The sequence below is a fragment of the Microtus pennsylvanicus genome, chromosome 9 (assembly GCF_037038515.1).
Source record: "Microtus pennsylvanicus isolate mMicPen1 chromosome 9, mMicPen1.hap1, whole genome shotgun sequence".
NCBI lineage: Eukaryota > Metazoa > Chordata > Mammalia > Rodentia > Cricetidae > Microtus > Microtus pennsylvanicus.
In genome coordinates this window covers 51,751,721-51,775,081 of record NC_134587.1, presented here as the reverse complement: position 1 = coordinate 51,775,081, position 23,361 = coordinate 51,751,721, and the positions used below count along the sequence as shown (strand labels likewise).

Genomic DNA, 23,361 nt, shown 5'->3' with positions numbered 1-23,361 from the left:
ACTAAGGAGTGGCCCTATTTGAGGGGATTAGAAGACGGGCCTTGCTGCAGTAGGTGAGGCCTTGTTGGAGGAGGTGTGTCATTGGGGGTGTGCTTTGAGGTTTCAAAAACCCTCACCAGGCCCAGTCTCTCTCTTTGTTTTTGGATCTGCACGTGGCTCTCAGCTACTTCTACAGCACCATGCATGCTTGCCATGATAATACTAATCTCTTGAAACTGTAAGGAAGCCCCCAATTAAATGCTTTCTTTTTCAGAGTTGCCTTGACTATTGTGCCTCTTCACAGCCAACAGTACAATAACTAAGACAGAGATGTAATGAAAATTACATCTAAATATAATTCTCCCAAAGAAGCAGGTATTAAAGTCAGGAAAACCACTGAGAAGTCCTGGAGCAAGCTTCCCTCACACCAAGCGGCAGCCTAGCATCAACATCTGTTGATCATTCCCTATAGACAGTAGTCCCAATAACGTTCCACCTGCAAGTAAGTATGCTAACAGTGGAACATGGCCAAATCTAGTCTATATACACTTTTCTCGCTTTTAAAAAAGATTCTTTAGGGACTGGAGAGATGGCTCAGTGGTTAAGAGTACTTGCTGCTCTTCCCAGAGGACACAAGTTCAATTTCCAGCACCCATGTGGCAGCTCACAACTATCTGTAACTCCAGTTCCAGGGCATCTGACACCTTCACACCAATGCATGTAAAATAAATTAAAATAAATAAAAAGATTCTTCAAATTTCATTATTTTTTTTCTTTGTGTGCATATGCATGTAGGTGAAGAGCAGAGAACAACTTGAAGGAGTTGGTTCTCTCCTTCCTCCATCTGAGTCTCAGGGATCAAATGCAGGTTGTCAGGCTTCCCAGCAGGTACACTGACTCTGAGCACCCCGCCACCTCAGTATCTTGCTATGTAGCCTAGGTTGGTGAAGCACGATTAATAAAAACCCAGAGACGGAAATTGGGGTTCAACCTAAAGGTCAGAAAAGCAAAAAGCCAGCCACTGGCTCCTATCTCTACCTCAGTCTGAAATGGTAATCCTGCCTTCAGGAATCTCAGAACGAGACTGAGACTGAGAGCTGTCTCCTCCCGTTTTATAGTCCTCTCTAGTTCAGGATTAAGGACGTGCACCACTACTGCCTGGTCTGTAAGGCTGGTCAACATGGTGGTTTCACTTTTCTGCTCCTCAGGAAAACTTGATTTGTTAAAATACAAATGAAATGCCACTACAGGTCGGCCTTAAATTTAGAATCTTTCTGTGTCCCTAAGTACTATTATTAAAGGCCTGCACTACCATATCAACCTCTACATGAACTTTAAACACTTTTTATAGCCATGGGTAGAAAACTCAGAAGCAGAAAAAAACAGTAGCTTTTGCCAGGAGGTGGTGGCGCAGGCCTTTAATCCCAGCACTCGGGAGGCAGAGGCAGGCAGATCTCTGTGAGTTCAAAGCCAGCTAGGGCTGTTACACAGAAAAATCTTGTCTCGAAAAACAAAACAAAACTAAACAACAACAACAACAACAAACAACTTTCAAATTCAATTTGAATTTACAATATTCAGTGTACTAAAATTAAAAAAAATCAAGGTAACAAAGAGGGCACAGAATGTTTTTTTCTGACTAAGGAGATCAAGTTCTGTGTGGAAGTTACTACAGTTATCCTATAAAGCAGGCTTATAGCAGGGAAGGGTCATCTGTCCTATGTCTGCTGTTATGGTTTTTTAACACATACCAGAAAGTCTGGCCTCTAACTTCCGTATCTGTTCATTTCTTCTCAAAAGCTGGGATGAGAGGTCTTCTCTGGAGCTGCTTCCGTCAGAAGCCTGTTGGACAGATGAAAGGAGATCACATGGTGAGCCAGCACCGCTAGAAAAGGAACACCTCTTCTCTTCCATTACATTCTAATTGACTGTAATCCTAAAACCTTCCTAGGGTAACTGACTTTAGCTCCTCGCCTGGGAAGTGGAAGCAACACTACCTCTCTCTGTGACAAGGCAACAGGGGCTGTTAAACAGGTAAGTCATGTGCAGGTGTGGAATACTGAAAAAATGTACTCCTGCTGGGCGGTGGTGGCGCACGCCTTTAATCCCAGCACTCAGAAAGCAGGGAGGCAGAGGTGAGATCTCTGTGAGTTCAAGGCCAGCCTGGTCTAGAAGAGCTAGTTCCAGGACAGGAACCAAAAAGCTACAGAGAAACCCTGTCTCGAAAATAAAAAAAAAAAAAAAGTAGTCCTTTAAGGAATACTATGGAATAAAAAAGTTCCTTATGATTATATTACACCATTATACAAAAGAGAAATCATTTTGTCTTCTAAAGCTCCTGGAATAAGGGGGAGAAGTCTTTAACAAAGAACCAAAGTCTTGCGCTGGTAAAGCTGTAGTATCCCCATTTACAAAACACAGGGTTATCAATCCCAATCTCTGAATTGCACCAGAATTCCACAGAAAACACATATTCAGTAGCTCAATACATGACTAGGCATCTATTTCTCTCCAACGGCCAATTACTTTAAAATTGGGAAATTTGGGTGGTGCACACTTTTAATCCCAGCACTGGGAGGCAGAGAGGGTGGATCTATATGAATTTGAGGCTAGCCTGGTCTACACAGGGGATTACAGGACAGCTGGGGTATTATTAGTGAGACCCTGTCTCAAAAACAAACTTACTCATGGGAAGCCAGGCAAAGTTGACACAGGCTTTTAATCCCAGTTTAGGAAGCTGGAGTTTAGAGGCTAGCCTGAGTTATATGTTGAAATCCTGTCCTTAAAACAACAACAACAAAAACTCCCAAACCTAAGCGTTTATGGGTACCACTACTATTACTCTGGATATCACTTGTTACTGCTAAGATAAAACTTACTTTGTGTGTGTGTGTATGGAGGGGGGGTTAAATTATTTTATTTTATGTGCATTGGTGATTTGTCTCCACATGTGAGGGTGTTGAGTCCCCAGGAACTGGAGTTACAGACAGTTGTGAACTGCAATATGGGTGCTGGGAATTGAACCTTGGTCCTTAGGAAGAGCAGTCAGTGTTCTTCACCAAGTCATCTTTCCAGTCCCAGTTTCTTTTCTTATTGTTTTTGCAGTTTAGGCTGGCCTTGAACTTGGTTATATTATTGCCTCAGCCTCCTGAATCCTGGGATTAAAGGCATAAGTCATCACGCCTCACTGTTATACTGACTTTTTTATTTTTGTATTTATTTATTTGTGTATATGTGTACATTTATGCAGAAGTCAGAGGACAGTTTGTAGGAGCTGGTTCTTGTCTACCATGTGGGTCCTGCGGCTCAAACTGAGGCTGTCAGGCTTGGTATCAAGTGCCTTCACCCACTAAGCCATCTCACTAGCTTAAAAGAAAGTAGTGGGGGGATGGGATATATAAAACCCAAGCAAGCACATAGGAAAATTTCATAAGAAAAATCTAATTGGCAAGTTACTTAAAAATATTTTTTTAAAAACGGGCTGGGGGCTGGAGAGATGGCTCAGCAATAAAGGAAGATTCCCAAAGTTGACCTCTGGCCTAAATATATGCCTGCACAAATATGTGCACACATATGCATATATCACATACATGTGGAGGTGGACAAACAAAATTTAAAATACTTAAAGAAAATCTTTCTCCTTTTTTTTTTTGAGACAATGTTTTCCTATGTAGTCCAGTCTGATCTTGAATGAAAGTCTTCCTTCCTCACCCTTTGAAACGCTAGGATTACAGGTGTGTGTCACCCTGATGACACCCAAGTCTTTGCTTTTATTATAAAAGTTTCCAGAAACAGCAAACTGGGGAGAGTGGCCTAGTGGTCAATTTCCATTTGCCCCTCAAGAGCAACATTGATTTTTTTCACATTTGCTTCTTCAATTCTTATTTAGCCAAAGTTCAAACGATAGACATCAGAAATCTTCCATTCTGAACTCTCAAACATATTTCTAAAGAATGGTATTTTTCTACTTATGCAGAATTCTGTTACTACACCAAACACAATTTAAAATAATACTAATACTCACTCTTTCATATTGCATCTTCATTTCATCCCCAAGATGGTTTTATATGAGGTTGAACAATTCACAAACCATTTTAAACATTTATTTACCTGTTCATATACATGACATTCAATATTTACTGGGAGTCAGTTTTCTTTCTTTTTTCTTCTGGTACTGAGTAAACCAAGAAACTCAAGGCTTTAGAAAAACATTCTGTACTAGAGACTGAACTATGGCCCCACTTATGCTAGGAAGGTGCTTTGCCAGTGAATCTTAGCCTGAGGTTCAGCATCAACAGCCGGTTAGGTCTGTGGAGTCACAGCACTGGATTCACCTGTTTTACCACTTAGATGACTACACAATCGCCCTGCACACTGTCTTCCTCAAGGGAAAACAGTGAATGTGACTGACTTCATAGAGTTGGACGAGGGTACAGAAAGCCATACTTGTCAGTCCCTACAACAGAAGCTGCCACAGACTTACTCCTCACACACCGCTGTCTTCTCTGTTTAGCTGCTGTAACTGATACCATGAATAGGTAGCTTGTAGATGGAGAAATGGATTTCTCAGTTCTGAAATCTGAAAAGTCTAAGGCCAAGGCCCTGGGATAGTTCAGTGTTTGGGAAGGGCTCACTTTAGCCTCACCCTACATGGTGGAGCAGGAAAGGCAGTGTCTGGAGCCATTCATAAGGGCACAGATCCTAAATACCTAGGGCTCCTGACTTAATCCTCTCTCAGAGGTTCTTCTTCCTAATGTCAAACAGTGGTGAACTGTGGGGGACATAAACACAAGTTGTTTTGATTATTACTGTGAATGAAATATCCTAGGCTTTAGCATTGTGTTACATGCTAGGAACAGTGGTGAAACAGGCTTCCCTAACCAGCAGCAGCAGCAACAGAAGTTGATTATGAAAAGCTTACTAAGAACTGGGTACTCAACAAAAACACAGACAATTGATGATCTCATTACAGCAAATCCCGAAGAAGAACAAAAAGCACAAATTAACAAATCAATGATGAAAACTAAATTAACAGGCAACAGCAACCACTGGTCATTAATATCCCTTAATGTAAAAGGGCTCAACTCACCCATAAATAGGCACAGGCTAACAGATTGGATACAATAACAGAATCCATCCTTCTTTTGCATACAAGAAACGAATCTCAACCTCAAAGACAGACATCGTCTCAGAGTAAAAGGTTGGGAAAAAAATATACCAATCAAATGGACCTAAGAAACAAGCAGGTGTAGCTATCCTAATATCTAACAAAATAGACTTCAAGCTAAAGTCAGTCAAAAGACATAAAGAAGGTCATTTCATATTAGCCACAGGAAAAATCCATAGCCACAAATAGCATAAAATACCTTGGAATAACTCTAACCAAAAAAGTGGAAGACTTGTATGAAAAGAACTTTATATCTTTGAAGAAAGAAATTGAAGAAGACACCAGAAAGTGGAAAGACTTCCCATGCTTTTGGGTAGGCAGAATTAACATAGTAAAAATGGCAATCTTACTGAAAGCAATCTACAGATTCAATGCAATGCCCATCAAAATCCCAGCAAAAGTCTTCAAAGACCTTGAAAGAATGGTACTCAACTTCATTTGGAAAAGCAAAAAACTTAGGATAGCCAAAACAATCCGGGACAATAAAAGAACTTCTGGAGGCATCACAATCCCTGACTTCAAACTCTACTACAGAGCTACAGTACTGAAAACAGCCTGGTAATGGCCAAAGAATAGACAGGAGGACCAATGGAACTGAATGCAGGCCCGGATATCAATCCACACATCTTTGAACACCTGGTATTTGATAAAGAAGCAAAAAATATCAAATGGAAAAAAAGAAAGCATATTTAACAAGTGGTGCTGGCATAACTGGATATCAATATGTAGAAAAATGAAAACAGACCCATATCTATCACCATGCACAAAACTCAAGTCAAAGACCTCAACATAAAGCCAGCCACACTGAACCTTATAGAAGAGAAAGTGGGAAGTACACTTGAACACATTGGCACAGGGACCACTTCCTAAATATAATACCAGCAGCACAGACACTGAGAGAAACAATTAATAAATGGGACCTCCTGAAACTGAAAAGTTTCTGAAAGGCAAAGGATACGGTCAACAAGACAAAACGACAGCCTACAGAATGGGAAAAGATCTTCACTAACCTCATGTCAGACAGAGGTCTGATCTCCAAAATATACAAAGAACTCAAGAAATTGGACACCAAAAGAACAAATAATCCAATAAAAAAATGGAGTACATGCCTAAACAGAGAACTCTCAACAGAGGAATCTAAAAATGGCTGAAAGACACTTAAGGAAATGTTCACCATCCTTAGTCATCAGAGAAATGCAAATCAAAACAACTCTGAGATTCCATCTTACACCTGAATGGCCAAGATCAAAAACACTGATGACAACTTATGCTGGAGAGGTTGTGGGGAAAAGGGAACACTTCTGCATTGCTGGTGGGAATGCAAGCTGGTACCACCCTTTTGCATGTCAGTGTGGTGATTTCTCAAAAATTAGGGAAACAACCTTCCTCAAGACCCAGTAATACCACTTTTGGGTATATATCCAAAGGATGCTCAATCGTGACACAAGGACATGTGCTCAACTATGTTCATAGCAGCTTTGTTTCTCATAGCCAGAACCGGGAAACAACCTAAATGCCCCTTGATCAAAGAATGGATAAAAAAAAAAGTGGTACATTTACACAGTGGAGTACTACACAGCAGAAAAAAATAACGACAGCTTGAATTTTGCAGGAAAATGGATGGAACTAGAAAACATTATTTTGAGTGAGGTAACCCAGACACAGAAAGACAAACATAAAGCAAAGAAATCCAGCCTACAAACCACAATCCCAGAGAACTTAGACAACAATATGGACACTAAGAGAGACTTAAATAGATATAATCTACATGGGAAGTAGAAAGTATAAAACGACAAGATCTCCTGAGTAAATTGGGAGCATGGGGACCTTGGGGTAGGGTTGAAGGGGGGAGAGTAGAGGCAGGGAGGGGACCAGAGAAAAATATAGAGCCCAATAAATATCATGGAAAACAAACCTGGGTACTATAGGATTTCTGTTTTCATGGGATTGAGGATGGAACCCAAGCTTTGTGTATGCTAGGCAAGCACTAAAACACTGAGTACTCCTGGCCTATCACCCAGCCTGGGGGATGATTTGGGATATCCCTGACACATACTTTAATAAAGATAGATACCATTTCTATTTTTGTTTCAGAGATATGGGAACTAAACAAAGAAGAGTGAAGGAAGCTGTCCACTGTCACACAATAACAATGTAGCAAGAATTCAAAATCAGCTTGGTATGGTGTCACATGCCTTTAATCCCAACCCCCAGGAAGTAGAGGCAAGGAGATCTCCATGAGACTAAGGCCAACCTTGCCTACATAGTTGGTTCCAGGCCACCCATGGCTACATAGTGAGACAATGTCTCAAGAGAAAAAGAAAAGACCTAAGACCCAGGTCTTGGTCCTATGACCTTTGCGAGTTATTAGTGCTTCACTTTATTACCTCTCATGGAATGCCTAGTTTAGTAGAGACTACCAAGTGAATACGAACTAGTAATTCACAGTATCAGATGCTACTGATAAAGAAAGAAAAAACTAGCACCAAACCCAGGAGGAGGGAAGGGTTGGGGTTGAAGGGAATCTCTAGAAGTGATATATGAGGAGAGACTGTTAAAGAAGCCCCAGAATCTTTCAGAGGAACACAGGTATGAAAGCGAGACATTAGACACTCTAGAGTAAATAAGCATAAGCAAAAATTTGTAGGCAAGAAGCAATGAAGTCTATTTCAGAATGTTCAATAAATTAAATATGGATCCAGCATAGGCGTAATAAGTCGAGTGAGATGAAACCATCAGTTTATACACCACAATATGAGTTCCTGAAAATGAGAAGAAAGCTACAGAGTTTTAAGCATTGAAAGACATAAATAAATTTACTTTTAAGATCATCTTGGGAGAAAGCAATTGGAGGCAGAGCATCAAGACTGGTGACTTTTATCCAGGAAAAAGGGCAGCCTGGGATAAGAGGGAAACACTAGTAAATGCCCTAGCTGATGTAGCAGAGAGGGATGTTTCGGGGACACAGGGAAAGGGAATCCAAAGTACTTGCTGACTGAGGCACTAAGAACTCAAAGGAGGGAGGCATCTAAAAAGCTTTCATGGCTTATGTTCAAGGACTTGGGAGGATGAGAGACACATTTAGAGATGGAGTGAAGGAATTCAATTTGTTCATTTTGAATCTGAGATGTTACAGGAAAGATGTCTATTTAGAAAAATATACTCAGTTGGACACAAGGGTTCAGAGATAGGGAATGAGGGATCTGATTACCTAATTACTTACATTCAAATGGGTTACTGGAAAAGTCTACAAGCCAGGGAGTCCCTAAACTCAGGTCCATGTTTGCAACATACTCTAGACACTAGGCGCAGGTCCTTCTGCATTAAAACTAATTTCTTTCTTTCTTTCTTTCTTTCTTTCTTTCTTTCTGTCTGTCTGTCTGTCTGTCTGTCTGTCTGTCTGTCTGTCTGTCTCTCCGTCTCTCTCTTTTCTTTCTGACAGGATTTCTCTGTGAAACAGTCCTGGCTGTCCTGGAACTTATTCTGTAGACCAGGTTGGTCTGAAACTCACAGAGATCCACCTGCCTCTGCCTCCCAAGTGTTGGGATTAAAGGCGAGTGCCACCACTTCCCATCAAAACTAAATTCTTTAGTTAGGCCATCAGTCACTTCCAGTTCTTTTTAATTACAGGAGCCAATGATAATCTTGATCTTGTAAGTTTATTGCTCTAATCCAATAACCTAATAGCTTCTGCCATGAAATAGGGTCTGGACTCAGGTAGAGGAAGGAGAGAAGGAAGACTCAGCTGACCGTGGGAACAATTCAAGAGTCAGTCATTGAAGAATAAAGATAAAACATGACCTTTTCAGATGTTGAAATTTTAGCAATGGTAAAAATAAATGAGCCATAGCTTCAGGGAACACAGATGCATTTTGGGAAAATGTTAAGTTAAAAAAAAAAGGTAAGCCTAGGAAAACTACGGCATACCATTTCATTTCTTTCTTTCCTTCCTCTTTTTTTTTTTAAAGATTTACTTATTATGTATACAACATTCTGCCTGCATATATGCCTGCAGGCCAAAGAGAGCACCAGGTCTCATTACAGATGGTTGTGAGCCTCTGGAAGAGCAGCCAGTGCTCTTAACTGCTGAGCCACCTCTCCAGCTCCAGCATACCATTTTCATAAAATTCAAAATAAAGTTTTAAGTAATATATTGCTTATGAGCTCAAACTGTTAAGATATTTTAAAAAACAAGTGAATGAGAAACACAAGTTTTAGGCTAGTGCCTATCTGGCAGGGTATGGGGAATTTGAAAGTAGACATAAGTGGCTTTAACAGTATTAACAACATTGTATTTCTTAGATGGATACTAGACTTATTTCATGACTTACACTTTATATATACATTGTTATTTTTTATTTATTTATTTTTTGGTTTTTCAAGACAAGGTTTCACTGTAGCTTTGGAGCCTGTCCTGGAACTAGCTCTTGTAGACCAGGCTGGCCTTGAACTCACAGAGATCCACCTGCCTCTGTCTCCCAAGTGCTGGGATTAAAGGCATGCGCCACCACTGCCTGGCATGTACATTGTTCTTTATATACTTTCTTTCCTTGTAGAGCTGTAGATGAAGCCTGCTGTTATGTTTTATACATTCAAATATACCAAGCACTATAAACCCTTAAAGTAATTTAACTTAGTTTAATCCTTAAGCACGACCCTTTCCCGATAAAGCAGCATATTTATTGTGGAATCTTACCTCCCCACAAATACAAGGCCTGGTGGTGTTGGCGTATGCCTTTAATTCTAGCACCTGGGAGGCAGAGGCAGACAGACCTCAGTGAGTTCGAAGCCAGCCTGGTTTACAAAGCAAGTCCCAGGATAGCTAGGACTGTTACACAGTCTCTCTTGGAACTAGATCTATAGATGAGGTTGGATTCAAATTCACAGAGATCTGCCTGCTTCTGGAGTGCTGGTATTAAAGGCATGTGCTACCACACCTAGTTAAGGGGTACATTTTAATAGACTAAAACATTAAAAATAATGTACAAGTTATATAAATGGAAAAACAGAAAAAAGGTAGTAAACAAAAATACACAAGAGAAAAAAATAGATGAATAATAACAAACCAAATGCTAATAAGAATACTAAATGAGCCGGGTGGTGGTGCACATCTTTAATCCCAGCATTTGGGAGGCAGAGGCAGGTGGATCCCTGTGATTTTGAGGTCAGTCTGGTCTACAGAGTGAGGTAAAGAGCTGTTACACAGAGAAACTCTGTCTCGGAAAAAGAAAGAAAGAAAGAAAGAAAGAAAGAAAGAAAGAAAGAAAGAAAGAAAGAAAGAAAGAAAAGAATAATAAAGCTGGGCACACTGGTGGCACACATCTTTAATCCCAGCACCTGAGAGGCAGAGGCAGGTGGATCTTTGTGAGTTTGAGTCCAGCCTGAAACCTATCTTCAAAAACCAAAAGATAGAAATGCAGAGGTTTTTTTTTTTAACACCCATAAACTAGAAAAAGCATAAAATAATCATGCAATCTAAAAACTTTTGTTGGAACAATTTCTTGCAATAATATTTAAAAAGTATATGACAGACTTCATCAAATATTCAAAGCAAGAGAAGATACTTACAAAATCATCTCCTGAGTCAGCTCCCATAGAGGCCACAGACTCCTTGCTCACAGATCTTGGAATTCTATTCGTGCCTCCTGGCCTCTGAGCAACAGCAGTCTCTTCTGCGATTTTCTTCTTTAGTTTTGCAAACATTTTGCTGTGTGGCTATCTTGCAGAGACAACTAATTCCTGAACTCCTCAGTGAATGGAATGATGACACAGGTACCTACAGAGGTTCAGGCCTCCAGTCTAGCTGCATCCCACTTAAATCCAGGCCAAAGAATTTTGGCAACACAGTATCTATAAATCAGATGAAAGAGATAGCTCCAAGTTAAACACTGGACAGATTTCACATCTCAGTTGCCATACTAAGTTTCAGGTTTCAAAAGTAGTTTCATAGTAAGTACACATACACACACATGCACACACGCACATACACACACACGAACACAATTATTAAACAGTTCAAAAGCACTCAGGCATGTTACTTTCATACATGGGTACTGAAAGAGGCAGAATAACCTGCCAAGGACTATGTGGCTAAGTTACAGGACTAGTATCCGAACACAGCTCTCTGACTCATAAACCTCAACCTTTTGTTTTAGAACACTACATTGCATGTAGTAAGATTTCCAGGCTAACACCATGCAATCACGACTTAATGCTTTTGAATCTTCTAATAATATGTTTACTAAGAATTTAGTGCTTTTTCTCTGTACGTCAAACATACACACAAAATTAAGAAGATACAAAATATGCAACTAAATTCCTGGTTTTCAATTAAATGCTTCCTCCTAGAGTGGGAAAAAAGTCACAACCTAGGAAAAAACTCCCAGAAATGCAGACTACATATAGTCATGAGGTCCTCCCATCTGTGTCGACATGTTTTGGTTTTCTCTGTGCTCCAAAACATGACTCCAAACTACAATATCTTTTCTTCCTATCTGACATTTGAGATTAAACAATTCTTTCTTCTCAGTGGTAACTAAAACATTACTGGTGGTGCAGGCCTTTACTCTCAGGAGAGGCAGAAAGATGTCTCTGATTTCAAGATCGACACAGCAAGTTCCAGACCAGCTAGGGCTGCAAAATGAGATCTTATTCCAAAAAGAAAACAAAGCTAATTTCTATCGTTCTGTTTCAGTTTTAACTTTTAATATCTCGTGACAGATACACTCTGCTGTAAGATGACAGAAGATTGCTTACTACTTCAGATTATTATCTATCATGTCTATAAAATCCTTCAAAAACTTTTCCAGGCCGGGTGGTGGTGGCGCACGCCTTTAATCCCAGCACTCAGGAGGCAGAGGCAGGTAGATCTCTGGGAGTTCGAGGCCAGCCTGGTCTACAAGAGCTAGTTCCAGGACAGGCACCAAAGCTACAGAGAAACCCTGTCTCGAAAAACCAAAAAACAACAACAACAAAAAAACCCAAAAAACAAAAAAAAAAAAAACTTTTCCAGTATCTGTAAGTCATTGCACTCACCTGTTTTATCTACTATATTTAAAATAGTCTGGAGGTCAAAGTCACTGACTGCCCTGTGTGAAAACAAAGATAAAACAGGTTGTATATTTCAATTACAAGACCAAAACGTTCATCGAGGGCGGTACGAAAGAAAGGGGGTAGGGATGACTTAAATGGGCGAAACACTTTGTCATTATTGTACAGCTGTCAGGAGGATGCCCCTCAGTCCCTGTGAATAGCCTAAGTTTCACTTACAAGCAGAAAGAATTTCTCACAGCATTAGGTGTCTACATTAATTTCTTCCTAGGAGTAGTAAGTAAAACAGCGTGAATTAGTTGAAGGCTTCCAAGAAACAGTATTTCTCAGCTGATTCTCAAACACAGTGTTTACCTGGTCAGACCTGGTAGTCTGGTCCCTGAGTCCTGACTCGCACTAACTCACTGAAGCAAAGTTCTGACAGATGCTTAAAGGTTCAGAGATGCCGGCCACCGTAATTTGGATCCCACTCCCTCTGGCTCGCTCCGGAGCCACGTCCTTTATAAGGCTGTCAACCAAGGGAGGGACCCAACCTCTGTTTGACAACAGGAAGATTGCGCCCCAGAAAGAAGTGGTGACCTGAGTAAGGTCGCAGGGTGTCTCGACCCCCAGGACTAGGGGACCGCCTCCGCCCCCACCCGACCCTGAGCACTCAAGCACCACCCTCACCCCTGGGTCGGGGTCCACCGCGTCCCCGCCCGAGGCTACGGAAGGGAGGCCTACTTGCGTCCTGGAGCTCCGGTAGCTTACTTGCTGCTTTTGGGGCAGCCAACAAAGCCCCGCCTCCGCGGACTCTCGAGGGCCTGGGGAACGTCACCAGCCCCCACCTCTGCACGGCAAGCAGGGCACCAACCCGGAACCGCACATTTGCCGCGCGCCGGAAGTGGCTGCGCGTCGGCAGCGCTCTCCGCTCGCGCATGCGTCCATACGCGACTTTGTGGCTAGCCAGCTAGGTTCCTGGGCCGTTGGGCTGGAACGGCAACTGGGAGAGGGCACTTCTACCTTGGCTGTCCGGCCACGTCAACAAGGGCAGGACTGCGGATCGCAACCGGGCTGCCCTCGACAGCAAAGAACTTCGCTTCTAAGTGGGAGGAGCCCCGTGGCTGACGAGGCCCCGGAGCGGGCGGTACTCAAGGACCGGTCTCTAGGCTACAGGAAACTCCTCCAAAAACCAGAGTGCACCTAGCACATTGTGACTTGGGTTTTAACTTTAGCTTCCCAGTTTTTGTCAATCATTCATTTCATACAAATGAAGGAAGTTTCTAGATTCTTATTATCCTTGTTCTGCCTAAGACTTCCACAGTCCTCAATTCCAAACCAAGTATTCTACATTAGAGGACCCAGTCCTGCCTGAGGCAGCATCAGCCCAAGGGTTTGTTGATTCCATCTATTTTTCCACTTTTCCCCATGTCCAGTTGTAGCCACCAGGCAGGGATAAAACAAAATCAGTACTCTCAAATCTACAAAGGAGCATTATAAGCGTGAATCACTAACTCAAGAAAACAGCTAAAAGCAATAACTGTCAACAATACTAAAGAAACACACAAAACTTTAAGCAAATAATGTTTATTTTTTGTATTGATGATACACTTAATATATACGCGATTCAAGATACAAAATTCATTTACAAGAGTCCACACTTGATGAATGTATACACATTCCTAGAGAATATTTATCAATGCAAAGTTCTTTATTACACTGACCACAAAACCCAAATAGTCTTTAATTTTGTTATTTAGCAAACATAAAAACAACATTTTATTTCCCATCCTCTAGTATTTAAGTGCCCTCAGTGATAGGCACTGTGTAACAGGAAAGCACATTGCAACGCCTACAGAATCTGCTCTGCAGAATCACAGTGTTTACTCTGAAATTCATGTAGTATAGAAGTGAAAGGCTCACATCCTGCATGACAAATTACACAAGGGTCAAGCGATCAACTCAAGAAAATGTTTAAGAACTTGTCAATATGTAAGGTCTCTAAAAATGTTAATTGTAACAGACAAAAGCAGGGAATGACTGCTGGAAAGAAACAAAACAAAAGAGAAAACCTAAGGGAATGTATACTTTCACCAACTTAGAAACACCAACAGACAAGACTTTTACAGCAACACAAATGTTCAAGTCAAATGATACTGACAATATAATTGTCCCTTAATATTATAGTCTTCAAAATCTACCATTAACACATAAACTTTGTGAATCGAACAATTTACTGTATAACAGAGCTAGCTGATTGACAGGTTTATTCTAAAGTATTAAGTCACAATACCCCATTTTAATACAAATGAGCAAGACTGTCTCAAGGATGTAGGGATCTGTGAACAACTAGATAGACAACCGGTTAGCTTGGTTATGTGCACGACGGAGAGCACTTGGATAAGGATTGTTACATGAAAATTGTTGTGCTTCACCTCTTGAGAGCTAATAAATATAACTCTATAATCCCTACAGTGTTACAATTCTATAACATTTCAGTTACAGACAAGCACATTTTTAAAATAAAGTGTTTCATATTACTATAAAGTCAAGTATAGTTTCTGCTATGATTTCAACAAGTGCATTTCTGACTAACATAATGTAGACAATAGATTCACCATAATTTTTAGGGTAAAGAAGATCAAACAACTTTAAAAAAATTCTTGCTTGATTAAATTAACTTTAGTGATACTTTGAATAAAGCTAACTGACAGTTAAATGGAAACTGCTCAGAAAGTATCAAAGTTCTGTGACATTCTACTAATCTTCACCGCAAAGTAAAATAAACGATGTCTAAGTACTTCGTGTGATTCAGTGACAAATGCAACTACTACTTATATTGGTGCCACAAAATGAGCGTAACTTATCTGGGGAAATTCCTTCCCTTGTCATCTCTCCTAAGAACGTGCTAGGACACTTATCTGCATTTCTTAGTACGTAGACCTTTCTGCCTCTATTGAAAGAATTCCATAACATACAGGACTCCAGCCGAAAAAAAAAATTTTTGAAAAATGAAAAAGAAAAGTCTGAAAAACTAGTGATTATGTGGTGAAAAGAACGCTTCTAGGTAACTACAAAAGCCACAAAAACCAAGTTCTGAATTACTGTACTGAACCACACAATGTAATTTAATGAGAATTGAGAATTATTTAAAAAAAATTCTCCAGGAAACAGTAACAAAACTTATTATGGTATGACACTTTAATTTTTTCTCTGAAGATTTTAAATATACCACTGCACACTTTTAACTTAGGGAAAATCAATGGCATGCAAAAGAGGATGGGGGTTAAAATATTGAAAACATACAGTGGCGTTTCTCTGTGGTTTGGAAATGTTTACTGGGGAAGGAGTAACATCATTTAACATTTTATAATGTTTATTTTTGGGGGGTGGGGAGTTTGAGAGTTTCTCTGTGTAGCCCTGGTTGTCCTGGAACTAGGCTCCAAAAGCTACAGATAAACCCTATTTTGAAAAACAAAAACAAACAATCAAGAAAGGAACATTTTAAAATTATGAAATGGTATTACAGTTCTGAATAATTAACAGTGCTTAATAAAAATGTAACTATAGCTGGGCACTGGTGGCGTAAGCCTTTAATCCCAGCACTTAGGAGAAGGCAGAGGCAGCAGATCTCTGAGTTTGCGGCCAGCCTTGTCTACAAAGTGAGTTCCGGACCGTCACACAAAGAAACCCTGTCTCAAAAAATTTAACAGAAAAAAAAAGTAATTGTATACTGATTTTCACCTATGAAAACATAGTTACAGAATTCCAAAGAAAATACTTCTTCTATAGTATCAAACTAATTATACTTAATACATCTATGCTTTGGCTGGAGAGATGGCTCAGAGGTTATGAACACTGGCTGTTCTTCCAGAGGTCCAGAGTTCAATTCCCAGCAACCATATGGTGGCTCACAGCCATCTGTAATGAGATCTGGTGCCCTCTTCTGGCCTGCAGGCACACATGCAGGCAGAACACTGTATACATAATAAATAAATTAAAAAAATACATTGATGCTTACCTAATCACATATTCTCCTGTAGCACTACTTTCCTGTAGGCAGGCGTTTATCCCACCCACAGATAAATTATTCTCCACTAAATACAAAGCATGTTGAAAATTAACTTCTGTGTTCAGAGAACTCAGGGAAAATGAGACTAACAGAGATTTATGTTTGGAAGGTTTAGTCTAAGGATGATAAATCACCTTTTTATTTTCATTAAATTAAGTGGTCCCAGTACTCAGGAAAGACTCAGAGTTGACTCTGTATACAATATCAGCTCACATGCATTCAAGAGAATGTGGGGAAAAGGGTTGGTTTTCTCAATAATTTGTATTTTATTCATCTGCAAAGTTATCAGCTTTGTAACTGTTTGGGACAAAACAGGCACAACATCAACCTTACTTTCTATGCTTACAATATATATATATATATATATTTAAGTGTATGCGTGTTTTGCCTGCATGTATGTCTATGCATCACAGAGGCCAGAAGAGGCTGTCAGATGTCCTAGAACTAAAGATTGTGAGCAGCCATGTGTGTACTAAGAATGACATTTAGGTCCTGTAAGAGGCCTCTTAGCCAGGCATGATGTGGTGCATGACTTTAATCTCAGCACTCAGGAGGCTGAGGCTGGAGGAACTCTGTGAGTTCAAGGCCAGCTTAGTCTATATAGTAAGCTCTAGGACAGTCAGTACTACATAGAGAGTCTGCCTCAAAAAAGCAAAACAAAAACAAACAACAAAACCCAAAAGGGTGCTCTTAACTGCTGGGCCATCCCACCAGCCCCTAGTTTCATGAAGTTTAAACAACACATGATCTGCCACCTGCTAAAAGGTTTGGACGCTTAACCAACATGAGAGCCTGTGAACATTTTTTTTTAAGGATTTCTCAGAAATAACACATTAATGCATCTTAATATATTTTAAGAAAAAGATAACCAAGAGTATAATTGAAAAGTATTATGACTAACTAGCTGCTTTATTTTAGAAGTGGTAGAATTGACTTGAATTAATTTTTTAATGTAATAATAATAAGATAGATTTGTTTATTTGAAGAATGGAGTAGAAAGCTGTCTTGCAGTTACAGTTTACAATGCAGAAATAACTCTACTCTTCTCAGTGAATGTACAGAAGTGTGTTTAGATACCCTTTATATTCATTCATGCAGACACTCTGCTGATCCCCAACATTCACAGTCTGGCATTGTACACGTTTTCTATAATTTTACAGTCTTCAACACCATTATCCCAAGTCTTTCTGTTAGGATATTTGAGACAGGGTCTCCTGTAGCCCACACTGTTCCTCAACTTCCTATGCAGCAGAAGCTGGCCTTGAACTCGATTAGGATCTCCTTCTCCCTAGAACTGGGATTACAGATGCACCTTTGTCACACACCGTGCTTAATTGAGAGCCTCTCAGGCACTTCATATTAAGAAATCTACTTCTAGTGTGAATGTATGGTCAAAATGTAGAGGAAGCAAGGTGGTGGGCAGAGGCAGGCAGCTCTCTGAGTTAGAGGTCAGCCAGGGCTACAGAGAGAAACCCTGCCTCAAACCAAACCAAATACAAATAAAAATATAAAGCAAAAGTATTTCCAGAGATCTCAGCAATCAAAGTGTAGGCACTGAATTTGCTGGAAGCATTTTTTCAGATGAACAGACTCACCTTTGATATGCAATACCAAAAAAAAAAAAGTCTACTTAAGCAGACACCGCTACAGACACACACAAATCAACAACCCAACTCTCCTCTGTCCAGCCTACTGAGGTTTGGCCTTCCTTAGCGAATGCCCCTTCTTCTGCCTCAGAGACACATATAGAATGATTATATTGATGGGAAAAAATTCAAAAATTAAAAATTAGCATCAGATATTGAATGGCTTAAAAGTCATTTCCTATTCCTAACAGCTCCTAAAGTCCTAATATAAACAATCTTCTACTCAGTAGTAACACTCAAATATGGGCTTAAAAAAAATAAAGGACTAATAAAGATTAAGATTCCGCTGGTGTCTCAGTTCACAAACTTAGGTTTTCAGGTTTCTAGTAAATTTATCAATTTAAATTGAAGTTGGCAAATGAATTTAAAGCTGAGAATAGGCAGTCTCCTTCTTAACATCTTCATATCCTAATTTCAACTCCAAAGGAGCCCATCTTATCCCAACACAAGCCCCTTAAAATTGAGGCTTGTGAATGAGATCCAGCCACAACCTAATTATAGTAGCATGAACAATGCCACTCTGATGTCCTCACAGAACTAAAATAAATTCAGCCCACCATGGGTATGGGTATATAATATACACACACTGTATATAACTGCATACCAAGATATTTACAGATATATACACACATATACAAAAAGTTTAGAGAGATTGCATTTAGCATCACAAAAATATACACATGCCATTAAAAATAAGGATTTCAAATAAATAAGTTCAAAAAAGAGCCCTAAACCTAAATACTCTTTGAATTCTCCAAAAATAAACAAGAGAACAGAAATCACTCCCAAATTACCAGGAAACTCAAGGCATTCAGATTCATAGTCTTATACTCACACAGGGTAGACAGATGATTCTGGAGGGGCCAAGTTTCCAGACACTGGCACCTTAATGTGTCTCTAGTCCAGAACATTCTCTGGTTATTGGGGTGATTACATGTCTCCATGGATAAGTGAGACTTTTCAACTATCTTGAAGCCTTTGCTCAGACACAGACAGACTGGACTTGAACGCTAGAGAAGGGTCGGTAACTGCCTCAGGAGTCTGACTTGGACTTCTCCCTGGGCATTAATGAGATTCAGTACCATTACCCAGATAAGGGAATTCTACTGCATGTCAGAGGAGAAAAAAAAAATCAAATTCCACACCCAAACCCCAAGTCAGGAAAACCTCAAGATCAAATTCCACCTCAATTCCAAAACTGTGAAACATTTCAACTTTGTTAAAAAATATAAAGGGCACAATCAATTCTGTGCTTTGAAAGGTCCCCAGAGCACCACTTCCTAGGAAGGAAATATTTACACAAAGATATACCCTGACTGAAATCAAAGAAAGAAACATCTGATTTTATAATTGATAAAAATGTGTTGAGGTGAATGATTCACCAGCATGAATATCCACTGTACCGGGAATTACACACAGGGCTTGGCAGATGCCAGGTAAGGATGATTGAGCCTCATCCTAATGGGTTTCAACAGCCAATACGTGAGAATCTTAATTTTTATATTAATATAGCTCTAAAATTTTCCCTCTTGTTCATGACAGAAAGAAGCCTGAGCTAGGGGAGAGGGGGCTGAGATGAGATCGTGTTCTCGTAGCTCTATCACTGGATAACGAGCAGCTTCTAACACCTCAGCTTTCTCTTCTATAAACCGGACAGTGACTGCCCTGTGTAAGAAATGTATGGAGACAAAGAAAGTCCTATTGTGCTTCACCTTGCTTTGTGTGCAACAGGTCTCTCGCACCCATCTTTTTGATGCTTTTTAGTTGGTTTACAGTGATTCTTTGTTTGTGTTTCAAGACAGGTTCTCTGTGTAGTCCTGGCTGTCCTGGGACTTGCTCTGTAGACCACGATGTTCTTGGATCTCAAAATCTGCCTTCCTTTGCTTCATGAGTGCTGGATTAAAGGTGTGTGCCACCACCGCCTGGTGTTTGCAGTGATTTTTAAGAGATTGGCAATATAGGCTGAGCGGTGGTGGTGCACGCCTTTAATCCCAGCACTTGGGAGACAGAGACAGGTGGATCTCTGTGAGTTAGCGGCCAGCCTGGTCTACAGAGAGAGTGCCAGGACAGGCACCAAAGCTAGAGAAACCCTGCCTCAAAGAGAGAGAGAGGAAACTTTACTAGAATCTATAGCGAGATTTGTGCAATTTGACTAAAAAAAATGTTGCTTCTTCAGCTTTGCTGTTTTTTAGTTCCAATATTTAAGTTTTCATAAATTCTAAGATTAAACAGAGTTTATGTACACCAAATCTGTTTTTGCGATGGGGTCTGATGTAGCCCAGGCTGGTCTAGAGCTCACTCTGTATGGCTAGGGTGGCCTTGAACTCCTGATGCCCTGCCTCTAAGTGCTGGGAATGGAAGCCAGGGCTGTGTGCACTCTACGCAAGGCTCTACTACTACGCCACAATCTTTGTCTTCAAGGCAAGGATCTTTAAGTCTTCTCTGCTTGCATTCCAAGTGCCATAAAGAAAGTGTGGTGCAGCCAGGCGATGGTGGTGCACGCCTTTAATCCCAGCACTCGGGAGGCAGAGGCAGGCGGATCTCTGTGAGTTCGAAACCAGCCTGGTCTACAGAGCTAGTTCCAGGACAGGCTCCAAAGCCACAGAGAAACCCTGTCTCGAAAAAACCAAAAAAACAACAACGAAAAAAAAAAAAAAAGAAAGTGTGGTGCACAATAGCTGTACAATACATGTTTTTTTTTAAAGCACAGATTAAAAAAAGCTTTAAGTTTCCTATTGCAGATTTGCTCTCAAGAGATTCAATTATTATTGAGATGGACTTCTGCTATACTCTAGGTTAGCCCTGACCTTGTAACCCTCCTGCTTTAGCCTCCTGTGTACTGGGATTATAGACATACATCACCACATCCAGTTCAAAATTGTTTCTACTATTTTTCTTTGTTTGTGAATTTTTTTTCCTCCCTAGTTATGGAGACCAAGCTCAGAATTTCTCAGTATTTGCTAAACACTGACACTACAGCCTTAGTTCTGGTCTACTTAGATCTTTAGCCACCAGTTAGGAACTGCATTACTGTTAGTTTAAGGGCCCTTGCTATAATAATCTATATTTACACTGTGATCTCTAAGACACACATATTTCTGATCATGGAAGGTCTGATTTTTCCAGGACAATCTCTTTAAGCAAGTCTTAAAGCAGCTAAGTAGGACCTATAACTTTTTTTTAAAAAAATCTTATTAAACATGATACAAAAAGGATGTTATAGTGCCAAAAACACACAAATCAACTTTTCTGGAATGGGGAGGAAATCAACATATTTGGAACCAAGGCTCCAAACTGCAGAGTCACAGACAAGAATAGGACCTTGGGTTAGTGATTGTATTCTATACAGAAGAGCGCTAAAAAGCAGACACATGAAGTTATTTGTCAAAGGGCATCATGCTAGTTACTAAACAAGCCAGGATCAGAACTCAGACCTTGGTTTTGAATCTAGTGGTTCTTATGTTTAGCAGAAAAGGATTAAACACAAGACAGGGAACAGTAAAGTGTGTGCTGTAAGCACAGCACTTAAGGAAACTGGACCAGAGGCCAGGCAGCTAATGAACATCTATTGCTATAGTCCAGGAGAAGAGTTAGGAGAGGAAAACCATGATATATTATGGTTTATTTGAGACAGGGTTTCTCTGTATTGTAGTCTTGGCTGTCCTGGAACTTTCTCTGTAGACCAGGCTGGCCTTGAACTCACAGAGATCCGCCTGCCTCTACCTCCCAAGTGCTGGTGTTAATGGTGTGTGCCACTCCCACCCACAAGTAGACTTTTTAAAAAGAAAAACCAACTATCCAGAGAGTAACTTTTTCTAAGCTTTTAAAAATACTGAATGAAAGAACAAAGCAACAATTTTAAAAAGAAATGAACTATCCTAAGCTCCCAACCTAACCATAACCCGGAGTTCACGTACTCAGTGTGCTGGAGCTGAAAGAGCTACAATCTACACTCAAGTGATGCTCTAGGGGAGAGGAGGGAACCAGGTTAAAATACCTCATAACCATTTCCTCAGGGACACAGGAAAGAAGTGCTGAAAAGAGCTACCTCATTTCTCCAGGAACTGCCAGGATTAGACCATGAACCTACACAGAAAATAGGGAGAAGGTCTTGTGATTCTTGCATTTCTGAGCTTAAATGCCATACAACCCAAAGAAGCCAAGATGGAAGGAATCTTCACAGCTAGTACCTTTGAGATTATGAAGGAGATGGAGGGGCAGAACACATAAAAACCTTTACATTACATACTGAGTCCTATTTAAAATAATAATAAAAACTTGCATATTAATATAAAATTAAGAAAACACAAAGTTTTAATATCTTATTTCCAAACTGTCAAAGCAAAATTGAAATGAACTCATGATTTGCTTTCCTATCGCCCAGTTATCCTCAACTCACACTAATAGTATCTCTGACACAGATGCCTTGGAAACTCGAATATGAAAAGGAACTAGAAACTGTGTAGTGACTATACCAATGAATAAATCAAGACACTATTTAAAGCCAAATACTGTCAATGAAGTCTATGTAGAAATCCTACTGGACACAGTGCAAGATTATGAAACCAACAACTTGATTTTTGGTTGAAATATTTAAAAGTATTTTCCTTTGTATTTCCAGCATTCACGACCATAAAGAAAATAAAATATACAAACAAATCTCATTATAATAGTATTCACATTCTAAGTAAGGTCTGTCAACCTCAAAGTTCCAATTGAAGATTTAATTTCCAGATGTAAATCAGCCCTAAACAGATTCTAAAAATCTGACAACATTGATGAAATTCATCAATCTCAAGAAATCCCTTTGTCCATCATTTTCCTGCCTATCAGCATGGAGTGAGAAGAAACTCTACAGAAGGGCGTGGCTCTTGACTTTCAGTAGTCCATGTGGCCAGTTTCACCACTATGGACAGTTAGATATTTCTCAAATCCAGACATTTAAATGTCCAAGTATAACTTCTGGATTGTCCTCATTATGTAAAAAAAATAAACAATTTTTTCTTCTTAGGGAGGCAATAGTACCTATACGAATGTAGGATTAGATGTTGGAGGTAAGTATATAATGTCAAAACCAAAAATAAAAATTTCAAGATTGAGACTTTAAAAGACTTGAAACATTATATTTTAAAAGTTACCCTAAAAGTTTGAACTTTTTTCAGTTTGTTTTTAAAATGGTGGTTCCTAAGTTTACAAATAAAAACTGAATAACGGTCTCTGTCATCACATAAAAACTGCACCGTTTAAACCTGTGGAAGAAGAAAGAAGTTAAACAAGAGGGTTTAATAGTCGTCCATGGGATTCTCAAAGAAGATATTGCGAACATCCAGAATGGAGGCCAATTCTAAAATATGCTTCTGAAGGTGAGGGTTCTCCACAGTCTCATCCCTTGGTAGTTGCGGATAGGATTCTGGGTAATTCCGAGTTTCCTGGCAAATAAGGAAAGTCATGTGTCAAAGTCTTATGGG

General features: G+C 39.9%; 2 protein-coding genes across 8 annotated transcripts in view; both read right to left on the bottom strand.

The window, feature by feature from the left end:
• The window catches only part of Golga1 (golgin A1), a 52,297-nt gene extending 39,240 nt beyond the window's left edge, over window positions 1-13,057 (bottom strand). For 2 of the 4 annotated variants that reach the window (XR_012911834.1, XM_075986047.1), the window contains exons 1-4: window positions 12,920-13,045; window positions 12,182-12,234; window positions 10,715-10,996; window positions 1,731-1,821 (exon numbers count right to left, since the gene is read on the bottom strand). Coding sequence is in view for 3 of the 4 variants with exons in the window: in XM_075986047.1 (XP_075842162.1) it covers window positions 1,731-1,821; window positions 10,715-10,849 (226 nt within the window). In the remaining variant the exon portion in view is untranslated. Of the gene's footprint in view, window positions 1-1,730; window positions 1,822-10,714; window positions 10,997-12,181; window positions 12,235-12,865 lie in introns of all 4 variants that reach the window. The other 2 variants (XM_075986049.1, XM_075986048.1) reach the window with 2 other exon arrangements.
• Window positions 13,058-13,746: 689 nt separating this feature from the next.
• The window catches only part of Scai (suppressor of cancer cell invasion), a 151,626-nt gene continuing 142,011 nt past the window's right edge, over window positions 13,747-23,361 (bottom strand). For all 4 annotated transcript variants that reach the window (XM_075986042.1, XM_075986043.1, XM_075986046.1 and 1 more), the window contains one exon: window positions 13,747-23,322. In XM_075986042.1, the coding sequence (XP_075842157.1) occupies window positions 23,176-23,322 (147 nt within the window). In that variant the 3' untranslated portion in view covers window positions 13,747-23,175. The remainder of the gene's footprint in view (window positions 23,323-23,361) is intronic.